At 51.8% G+C, this 12,452-nt stretch overlaps 1 protein-coding gene across 6 annotated transcripts in view; it reads right to left on the bottom strand.

Moving 5' to 3' along the window:
- LOC137379759 (protein-methionine sulfoxide oxidase mical3a-like) overlaps positions 1-12,452 on the bottom strand; it is a 1,360,716-nt gene that overhangs the window by 275,529 nt on the left and 1,072,735 nt on the right. For all 6 annotated transcript variants that reach the window (XM_068051091.1, XM_068051094.1, XM_068051095.1 and 3 more), the window contains one exon: positions 1,992-2,074. In XM_068051091.1, the coding sequence (XP_067907192.1) occupies positions 1,992-2,074 (83 nt within the window). The remainder of the gene's footprint in view (positions 1-1,991; positions 2,075-12,452) is intronic.

The raw sequence follows: 12,452 nt of genomic DNA, 5'->3' as shown, positions 1-12,452 counted from the left end.
GTATAAGACAACTGGGAACACACTGACTATACATAAGAAAACCGGGAATACACTGACTGTACACAAGACAACCGGGAACACATGGACTGTACACAAAACAACTGGGAGCACACTGACTGTACACAAGGCAACCGGGAACACACTGCCTGTACACAAGAAAACTGGGACCGCTGACCGTACACAAGAAAACTGAGAACATACGGACTATACACAAGACAACCGGGAACACACTGACTGTACACAAGAAAACTGGGAACACTGACTGTACACAAGACAACCGGGAACACACGGACTGTACACATGACAAGCAGGAACACACTGACTGTGCACAAGACAACTGGGGACACACTGACTGTGCACAAGACAACCGGGAACATATTGACTGTACACAAGACAACTGGGAACACACCGACTGCACAAGACAACCTGGAACACATGGATTGTATACAATACAACCGGGAACACACTGACTGTACACGAGACAACCTGGAACACACGGACTGTACACAAGACAACCGGGAACACACTGACTGTAGACGAGACAACCTGGAACACACGGACTGTACACAAGACAACCGGGAACACACTGACCGTACACAAAACAACCGGGAACACACGGACTGTACACAAGACAACCGGGAACACACGGACTGTACACAAGACAACCGGGAACACACGGACTGTATAAGACAACTGGGAACACACTGACTATACATAAGAAAACCGGGAATACACTGACTGTACACAAGACAACCGGGAACACATGACTGTACACAAGTCAACCGGGAACACATGGACTGTACACAAAACAACTGGGAACACACTGACTGTACATAAGGCAACCGGGAACACACTGCCTGTACACAAGAAAACTGGAAACGCTGACCGTACACAAGAAAACTGAGAACATACGGACTATACACAAGACAACCGGGAACACACTGACTGTACACAAGGCAACGGGGAACACACTGACTGTACACAAGAAAACTGGGAACACACGGACTGTACACAAGGCAACCGGGAACACACTGACTACACAAAAAAACTGGAAACACTGACTGTACACAAGAAAACTGGGAACACACGGACTGTACATAAGACAACCAGGAACACACTGACTGTACACAAGACAATCGGGAACACACGGGCTGTACATAGCAGGACTGGGAACAGTCCTCAGCAACTGGACATTCCATGTATCAGGTTGTATTCCTGTGGTTTGGAATCAAACTGCTGCAGCAATGTTTTTCTACACAATATGTTGAGGACAGGTGAAGTGTGCAACTTGGTGGCGGTTGGGGATTTGAGAACGCTGAGGTTGCAGGGGGCTGGTGTCTCAATTTGGGAAGTTGTGAGATAGTTCATGGTGAATGAGGTGCCATGAAAGGTTTCTTAGATGGTTCAGACTGGCCTGGTAAATGTACAGCCTGTTAGGTACAGACAGAATGACCTGACCTGACAGACCCAACCCGCTGCTGGACCCATGAACTCAATCCTCTATATACAGCGGGGGGAAGGTGAGGGGAACTCTGGGCCTTACAGGCAGCAAACAGTACACATGGTGGGCAACTTGGCTGAGGCCGATATATAACCCATGGCCAGAAGCAGCTTCCTGGTACAGTATCCCAGCACTGGTAGGCAGTGATTCCTGCAGAGAGGGCAGTGAGTGCCCACCGGCTAATTCCTTATAGAAGCCAAACACAAAAAATTATCCTTTGTAACATGCACATTTCTGCAGCAGGAGATGCTGAATCCGTCTCCGGGACTGGGACCTGAGTTACGAATTTTCTTGATACAGTCCAGAGATTCAGAGGCCAACAGCAACACCAGCTGGGCTCAGTGAAGCCAACACCCATCAGAGTTTAAGCTAAGGCTGTGTGTGTCAGTCTGCCTGGAAATTCCACCCCATAAAGGAACGCTGCTTGTTTATCAGAAGGTAAGCGAAATAGACCTCCCGACCCATCAAGCTCCCCACTGTGGGACGGTACCTGGGCTTGTGCTGGGGGTGTCGCTGGTCTTTTCCTGGCCTCGCGTTCTGCCAGTCGATAATGGGGCTTGCAGTAGAATTTTCCTGAAAAATAAGAAGATTGATTAACCAAGTTAAAACTCGCTGCACAGTAACCGGGAAACACTCCACACAGTAACCGGGAAATACTCCGCACAGTAACCGGGAAACACTCCACACAGTAACTGGAAAACACACCCCGCGCAGTAACCAGGAAACACTCCCTGCACAGTAACCAGGAAATACTCCCCGCGAAGTATCCGGGAAACACTCCCTGCACAGTAACCAGGAAATACTCCCCGCGCAGTAACCGGGAAACACTCCCTGCACAGTAACCAGGAAATACTCCCCGCGCAGTAACCGGGAAACACTCCCTGCACAGTAACCAGGAAATACTCCCCGCGCAGTAACCGGGAAACACTCCCTGCACAGTAACCGGGAAATACTCCCCGCGCAGTAACCAGGAAACACTCCCTGCACAGCAACCAGGTAATACTCCCCGCGCAGTAACCAGGAAACACTCCCCGCGCAGTAACCAGGAAACACTCCCTGCACAGTAACCAGGAAACACTCCCCGCGCAGTAACCAGGAAACACTCCCTGCACAGTAACCAGGAAATACTCCCCGCGCAGTAACCGGGAAACACTCCCTGCACAGTAACCGGGAAATACTCCCCGCGCAGTAACCGGGAAACACTCCCCGCACAGTAACCGGGAAACACTCCCTGCACAGTAACCGGGAAATACTCCCCGCGCAGTAACCGGGAAACACTCCCCGCACAGTAACCGGGAAACACTCCCCGCACAGTAACCGGGAAATACTCCGCACAGTAACTGGGAAACACTCCCCACACAGTAACCGGCAAACACTCCCCACACCGTGTCCGGTAAACACTCCGCCCAGTAACAGGGAAATACTCCCTGCACATTAACCGGGAAACACTCCCTGCACAGTAACTGGGAAACACTCCCTGCACAATAACCGGGAAACACTTGGCACAGTAACTGGGAAACACTCCGCACAGTAACTCGGAAAAACTACCTGCACAGTAACCGGGAAACACCCCCTGCACAGTAACTGGGAAATGCTCTGCACAGTAACCGAGAAACATTCCGCACAGTGGCAACGCAGGTCAATAGAGTGGTCAAGAAGGCATACGGCATGCTTTCCTTCATCGGACGGGGTATTAAGTACAAGGGTTGGCAGGTCATGTTTGGTTCGGCCACATTTGGAATACTGCGTGCAGTTCTGGTCGCCACATTACCAAAAGGATGTAGATGCTTTGGAGAGGGTGCAGAGGAGGTTCACCAGGATGTTGCCTGGTATGGAGGGCGCTAGCTCTGAAGAGAGGTTGAGTAGATTAGGATTATTTTCATTAGAAAGATGGAGGTTGAGGGGGGACCTGATTGAGGTGTACAAAATCATGAGAGGTATAGACAGGGTGGATAGCAAGAAGCTTTTTCCCAGAGTGGGGGATTCAATTACTAGGGGTCACGAGTTCAAAGTGAAAGGGGAAAAGTTTAGGGGGGATATGCGTGGAAAGTTCTTTACGCAGAGGGTGGTGGGTGCCTGGAACGCGTTGCCAGCGGAGGTGGTAGACACGGGCACGATAGCGTCTTTTAAGATGTATCTAGACAGATACATGAATGGGCAGGAAGCAAAGAGATACAGACCCTTAGAAAATAGGCGACATGTTTAGATAGAGGATCTGGATCGGCGCAGGCTTGGAGGGCCAAAGGGCCTGTTCCTGTGCTGTAATTTTCTTTGTCCTTCTTTGTTTTACTTAACCGGGAAACACTCCGCACAGTAACCGGGAAACACCCCCTGCACAGTAATTGGGAAATGCTCTGCACAGTAACCGGGTAACATTCCGCACAGTAACCGGGAAACACCTGGCACAGTAACCGGGAAACACTCTCTGTACAGAAACCGGAAAACACTCCGCACAGTAAGCGGGAAAAACTCGCTGCACAGTAACCGGAAAAAACTCCCTGCACAGTAACCGGGAAAAACTCCCTGCACAGTAACCGGGAAACAGCCCCTGCACAGCAACCGGGAAACAGCCCCTGCACAGTAACTGGCAAATGCTCTGCACAGTAACTGGGAAACACTCCGCGCAGTAACCGGCAAACACTCCCTGCACAGTAACTGGGAAACACTCCCTGCACAGGAACTGGGAAAAACACCCTGCACAGTAACTGGGAAACACTCCCTGCACAGTAACTGGGAAAAACACCCTGCACAGTAACTGGGAAACAATCCCTGCACAGTAACTGGGAAACACTCCCTGCACAGTAACCGGGAAAAACACCCTGCACAGTAACTGGGAAAAACACCCTGCACAGTAACTGGGAAAGACTCCACACAGTAACTGGGAAACACTCCCTGCACAGTAACTGGGAAACACTCCCTGCACTGTAACAGGGAAAAACTCCCTGCACAGTAACCAGGAAACACTCCACACAGTAAACGGGAAACACTCCCTGCACTGTAACTGGCAAACACTCCCTGCACAGTAACTGGGAAAAACTCCCTGCACAGTAAACGGGAAACACTTCCTGCACAGTAACCGGGAAAGACTCCACACATGTAACTGGGAAACACTCCCTGCACAGTAACTGGGAAAAACTCCCTGCACAGTAACCGGGAAACACTTCCTGCACAGTAACCGGGAAATACTCTGCACAGTAAATGGGAAACACTCCCGGTACAGTATCCGGAAAACACTCCACACAGTAACTGGGAAACACTCCCTGCACAGTAACCGGGAAACGTCCTGGCACAGTAACCGGGAAACACTCCGCACAGTAACTCGGAAAAACTCCCGGCACAGTAACCGGGAAACACTCCCTGCACAGTATCCGGAAACACTCCACACAGCAACTGGGAAACTCTCCCTGCACAGTAACCGGGAAACACTCCCTGCACAGTATCCGGAAACACTCCACACAGCAACCGGGAAACACTCCCTGCACAGTATCCGGAAACACTCCACACAGCAACTGGGAAACACTCCGCACAGTAACTGGGAAATGCTCTGCACAGTGACCAGGAAACACCCGGCTCAGTAACCGGGAAACACTCCCTGTACAGAAACCGGGAAACATTCCGCACAGTAACCAGGAAATATTACACACAGTAACCGGGAAACACCAAGCACAGTAACCGGGAAACACTCCCTGTACAGTCACCGGGAAACACTCCCTGCACAGTAACCGGGAAACACTCCCTGTACAGAAACTGGAAAACACTCTGCACAGTAACCGGGAAATATTCCGCACAGTAACCGGGAAACACCCGGCACAGTAACCGGGAAATACTCCCTGTACAGAAACCGGGAAACACTCCGCACAGTAAGCGGGAAATACTCCACACAGTAAGTGGGAAACACTCACTGTACAGAAACCGGGAAACACTCCGCACAGTAACTGGGAAACACTCCCCGCACGGTAACCGGGAAATACTCCCTGTACAGAAACCGGGAAACACTCCGCACAGTAAGCGGGAAATACTCCACACAGTAAGTGGGAAACACTCACTGTACAGAAACCGGGAAACACTCCGCACAGTAACCGGGAAACACGCCCTGCACCGTAACCGGGAAATTCTCCGCACTGTAACTGGGAAACCCTCCCCACACAGTAACTGGGAAAACTCCCTGCACAGTAACTGGGAAACACTCCACACAGTAACCGGCAAACACTCCCTAAACCATAACTGGGAAACACTCCCTCCACAGTAACCGGGAAATTCTCCGCACAGTAACTGGGAAACCCTCCCCGCACAGTAACTGGGAAAAACTCCCTGCACAGTAACCGGGAAACACTCCACACAGTAACCGGCAAACAATCCCTAAACCATAACTGGGAAACACTCCCTGCACAGTAACCGGGAAATACTCGCTGCACAGTAACCGGGAAACACTCCCTGCACAGTAACTGGGAAAAACTCCCTGCACAGTAACTGGGAAACACTCCACACAGTAACCGGCAAACAATCCCTAAACCATAACTGGGAAACACTCCCTGCACAGTAACTGGGAAAAACTCCCTGCACAGTAACTGGGAAACACTCCACACAGTAACCGGCAAACAATCCCTAAACCATAACTGGGAAACACTCCCTGCACAGTAACTGGGAAAAACTCCCTGCACAGTAACTGGGAAACACTCCACACAGTAACCGGCAAACACTCCCTAAACCATAACTGGGAAACACTCCCTGCACAGTAACAGGGAAATACTCGCTGCACAGTAACAGGGAAATACTCGCTGCACAGTAACAGGGAAATACTCGCTGCACAGTAACAGGGAAATACTCGCTGCACAGTAACAGGGAAATACTCCGCACAGTAACTGGGAAACCCTCCCCGCACAGTAACTGGGAAAATCTCCCTGCACAGTAACCGGGAAACACTCCACACAGTAACCGGCAAACAATCCCTAAACCATAACTGGGAAACACTCCCTGCACCGTAACTGGGAAAAACTCCCTGCACAGTAACTGGGAAACACTCCACACAGTAACCGGCAAACAATCCCTAAACCATAACTGGGAAACACTCCCTGCACAGTAACTGGGAAAAACTCCCTGCACAGTAACTGGGAAACACTCCACACAGTAACCGGCAAACACTCCCTAAACCATAACTGGGAAACACTCCCTGCACAGTAACAGGGAAATACTCGCTGCACAGTAACAGGGAAATACTCGCTGCACAGTAACAGGGAAATACTCCGCACAGTAACTGGGAAACCCTCCCCGCACAGTAACTGGGAAAATCTCCCTGCACAGTAACCGGGAAACACTCCACACAGTAACCGGCAAACAATCCCTAAACCATAACTGGGAAACACTCCCTGCACAGTAACAGGCAAACACTCCCCGCACAGTAACTGGGGAAACACTCCACACAGTAACTGGGAAGCACTCCGCACAGTTACTGGGAAACACTCCCTGCACAGTAACTGGCAAACACTCCCTGCACAGTAACTGGCAAACACTCCCTTAACTGTAACCAGGAAACAGTCCCTGCACCGTGACCGGGAAACACTCCCTGCACAGTAACTGGCAAACACTCACTGTACAGTAACTGGCAAACACTCCCTGCACAGTAACTGGCAAACACTCACTGTACAGTAACTGGGAAATACTCTGCACAGTAACCGGGAAACGTCCCGGCACAGTAAATGGGAAACACTCCCAGTGAAGTATCCGGAAACCACTCCACACAGTAACCGGGAAACACTCCCTGCACAGTAAATGGGAAACACTCCCGGTGAAGTATCCGGAAACCACTCCACACAGTAACTGGGAAACACTCCCGGTACAGTAACCGGGAAACACTCCCTGCACAGTAACCGGGAAACACTCCCGGTACAGCATCCGGAAACCACTTCACACAGTAACCGGGAAACACTCCCTGCACAGTCACCGGGAAACACTCCCGGTGCAGTATCTGGAAACCACTCCACACAGTAAATGGGAAACACTCCCTGCACAGTAACCGGGAAACACTCCCTGCGCAGTAAATGGGAAACACTCCCGGTGAGGTATCCGGAAACCACTCCAAACAGTAACTGGGAAACACTCCCGGTACAGTAACCGGGAAACACTCCCTGCACAGTAACCGGGAAACACTCCCTGCACAGTAACCGGGAAACACTCCCTGCGCAGTAAATGGGAAACACTCCCTGCGCAGTAAATGGGAAACACTCCCGGTGAGGTATCCGGAAACCACTCCACACAGTAACTGGGAAACACTCCCGGTACAGTAACCGGGAAACACTCCCGGTACAGTAACCGGGAAACACTCCCTGCACAGTAACCGGGAAACACTCCCTGCACAGTAACCGGGAAACACTCCCTGCGCAGTAAATGGGAAACACTCCCGGTGCAGTATCCGGAAACCACTCCACACAGTAACTGGGAAACACTCCCTGCACAGTAACCGGGAAACACTCCCTGCACAGTAAATGGGAAACACTCCCGGAACAGTATCCGGAAAACACTCCCGGTGCAGTAACCGGGAAACACTCCCTGCGCAGTAAATGGGAAACACTCCCGGTGCAGTATCCGGAAACCACTCCACACAGTAACTGGGAAACACTCCCTGCACAGTAACCGGGAAACTCTCCCTGCACAGTAAATGGGAAACACTCCCTGCACAGTAACCGGGAAACACTCCCTGCACAGTAACCGGGAAACACTCCCTGCGCAGTAACCGGGAAACACTCCCTGCGCAGTAACCGGGAAACACTCCCTGCACAGTAACCGGGAAACACTCCCTGCACAGTAACCGGGAAACACTCCCTGCACAGCAAATGGGAAACACTCCCGGCACAGTAACCGGGAAACACTCCCTGCACAGTAAATGGGAAACACTCCCTGCACAGTAACCGGGAAACACTCCCTGCGCAGTAAATGGGAAACACTCCCTGCACAGTAAATGGGAAACACTCCCTGCGCAGTAAATGGGAAACACTCCCTGCACAGTAAATGGGAAGCACTCCCTGCACAGTAAATGGGAAACACTCCCGGTGCAGTAACCGGGAAACACTCCCTGCACAGTAACCGGAAACCACTCCACACAGTAACTGGGAAACACTCCCTGCACCGTAACCGGAAACCACTCCACACAGTAACCGGGAAACACTCCCTGTGCAGTAAATGGGAAACACACCCTGCACAGTAACCGGGAAACACTCCCTGCACAGTAAATGGGGAACACTCCCGGTACAGTAAATGGGAAACACTCCCTGCACAGTAACCGGGAAACACTCCCTGCACAGTAACCGGGAAACACTCCCTGCGCAGTAAATGGGAAACACTCCCGGTACAGTATCCGGAAACCACTCCACACAGTAACTGGGAAACACTCCCTGCACAGTAACCGGGAAACACTCCCTGCACAGTAAATGGGAAACACTCCCGGTACAGTATCCGGAAACCACTCCACACAGTAACCGGGAAACACTCCCTGCGCAGTAAATGGGAAACACTCCCTGCACAGTAACCGGGAAACACTCCCTGCACAGTAAATGGGAAACACTCCCTGCACAGTAACCGGGAAACACTCCCTGCGCAGTAACCGGGAAACACTCCCTGCACAGTAACCGGGAAACACTCCCTGCGCAGTAACCGGGAAACACTCCCTGCACAGTAACCGGGAAATACTCCCTGCACAGCAAATGGGAAACACTCCCTGCACAGTAACCGGGAAACACTCCCTGCACAGTAAATGGGAAACACTCCCTGCACAGTAACCGGGAAACACTCCCTGCGCAGTAAATGGGAAACACTCCCGGTACAGTATCCGGAAAACACTCCACACAGTAAATGGGAAACACTCCTTGCGCAGTAAATGGGAAACACTCCCTGCGCAGTAACCGGGAATCACTCCCTGCACAGTAACGGGGAAACACTCCCTGCGCAGTAAATGGGAAACACTCCCGGTACAGTATCCGGAAAACACTCCACACAGTAAATGGGAAACACTCCCTGCACAGTAACCGGGAATCACTCCCTGCACAGTAACCGGGAAACACTCCCTGCGCAGTAAATGGGAAACACTCCCGGTACAGTATCCGGAAAACACTCCACACAGTAAATGGGAAACACTCCCTGCACAGTAACCGGGAAACACTCCCTGCACAGTAACCGGGAAACACTCCCTGCACAGTAACCGGGAAACACTCCCTGCACAGTAAATGGGAAACACTCCCTGCACAGTAACCGGGAAACACTCCCTGCACAGTAACCGGGAAACACCCCCTGCGCAGTAAATGGGAAACACTCCCTGCACAGTAACCGGGAAACAATCCCGGTACAGTATCCGGAAAACACTCCACACGGTAACTGGGAAACACGCCCGGTACAGTATCCGGAAACCACTCCACACAGTAACCGGGAAACACTCCCTGCACAGTAAATGGGAAACACTCCCTGCACAGTAACCGGGAAACACTCCCGGTACAGTATCCGGAAAACACTCCACACGGTAACTGGGAAACACTCCCGGTACAGTAACCGGGAAACACTCCCTGCACAGTAAATGGGAAACACTCCCGGTGCAGTATCCGGAAAACACTGAACACAGTAACTGGGAAACACTCCCGGTACAGTAAATGGGAAACACTCCCGGTACAGTATCCAGAAAACACTCCACACAGTAACCGGGAAACACTCCCGGTACAGTAACCGGGAAACACTCCCTGCACAGTAAATGGGAAACACTCCCGGTACAGTATCCGGAAACCACTCCACACAGTAACCGGGAAACACTCCCTGCACAGTAAATGGGAAACACTCCCGGTACATTATCCGGAAAACACTCCAGACAGTAACTGGGAAACACTCCCTGCACAGTAACCGGGAAACACTCCCTGCACGGTAAACGGGAAACACTCCCTGCGCAGTAACCGGGAAACACTCCCTGCACAGTAAATGGGAATCACTCCCGGTGCAGTAACCGGGAAACACTCCCTGCACAGTAAATGGGAAACACTCCCGGTACAGTATCCGGAAACCACTCCACACAGTAACTGGGAAACACTCCCTGCACAGTAACCGGGAAACACTCCCTGCGCAGTAACCGGGAAACACTCCCTGCACAGTAAATGGGAAACACTCCCTGCACAGTAACTGGGAAACACTCCCTGCACTGTAACCGGAAACCACTCCACACAGTAACTGAGAAACACTCCCTGCACAGTAACCGGGAAACACTCCCTGCACAGTAAATGGGAAACACTCCCTGCACAGTAACTGGGAAACACTCCCTGCACAGTATCCGGAAACCACTCCACACAGTAACTGGGAAACACTCCCTGCACAGTAACCGGGAAACACTCCCTGCGCAGTAAATGGGAAACACTCCCTGCACAGTAAATGGGAAACACTCCCAGTGCAGTAACCGGGAAACACTCCCTGCACAGTAAATGGGAAACACTCCCTGCACAGTAACCGGAAACCACTCCACACAGTAACTGGGAAACACTCCCGGCACAGTAACCGGGAAACACTCCCTGCGCAGTAAATGGGAAACACTCCCTGCACAGTAACCGGGAAACACTCCCTGCACAGTAACCGGAAACCACTCCACACAGTAACTGGGAAACACTCCCGGCACAGTAACCGGGAAACACTCCCTGCGCAGTAAATGGGAAACACTCCCTGCACAGTAACCGGGAAACACTCCCTGCACAGTAAATGGGGAACACTGTCGGTACAGTAAATGGGAAACACTCCCTGCACAGTAACCGGGAAACACTCCCTGCACTGTAACCGGGAAACACTCCCTGCGCAGTAAATGGGAAACACTCCCGGTACAGTATCCGGAAACCACTCCACACAGTAACTGGGAAACACTCCCTGCACAGTAACCGGGAAACACTCCCTGCACAGTAAATGGGAAACACTCCCGGTACAGTATCCGGAAACCACTCCACACAGTAACCGGGAAACACTCCCGGTACAGTAACCGGGAAACACTCCCTGCGCAGTAAATGGGAAACACTCCCTGCACAGTAACCGGCAAACACTCCCTGCACAGTAAATGGGAAACACTCCCTGCACAGTAACCGGGAAACACTCCCTGCGCAGTAACCGGGAAACACTCCCTGCACAGTAACCGGGAAACATTCCCTGCGCAGTAACCGGGAAACACTCCCTGCACAGTAACCGGGAAACACTCCCTGCACAGTAACCGGGAAACACTCCCTGCACAGTAACCGGGAAACACTCCCTGCACAGTAAATGGGAAACACTCCCTGCACAGTAACCGGGAAACACTCCCTGCGCAGTAAATGGGAAACACTCCCGGTACAGTATCCGGAAAACACTCCACACAGTAAATGGGAAACACTCCCTGCACAGTAACCGGGAAACACTCCCTGCGCAGTAAATGGGAAACACTCCCGGTACAGTATCCGGAAAAGACTCCACACAGTAAATGGGAAACACTCCCTGCACAGTAACCGGGAATCACTCCCTGCACAGTAACCGGGAAACACTCCCAGCGCAGTAAATGGGAAACACTCCCGGTACAGTATCCGGAAAACACTCCACACAGTAAATGGGAAACACTCCCTGCACAGTAACCGGGAAACACTCCCTGCACAGTAACCGGGAAACACTCCCTGCACAGTAAATGGGAAACACTCCCTGCACAGTAACCGGGAAACACTCCCTGCACAGTAACCGGGAAACACCCCCTGCGCAGTAAATGGGAAACACTCCCTGCACAGTAACCGGGAAACACTCCCGGTACAGTCTCCGGAAAACACTCCACACGGTAACTGGGAAACACGCCCGGTACAGTATCCGGAAACCACTCCACACAGTAACTGGGAAACACTCCCGGTACAGTAACCGGGAAACACTCCCTGCACAGTAAATGGGAAACACTCCCTGCACAGTAACCGGGAAACACTCCCGGTACAGT

This window comes from Heterodontus francisci, chromosome 18, assembly GCF_036365525.1.
Source record: "Heterodontus francisci isolate sHetFra1 chromosome 18, sHetFra1.hap1, whole genome shotgun sequence".
NCBI lineage: Eukaryota > Metazoa > Chordata > Chondrichthyes > Heterodontiformes > Heterodontidae > Heterodontus > Heterodontus francisci.
Note: the sequence above shows the minus strand (reverse complement) of the source record. Positions and strands in the feature narration are given on the sequence as shown.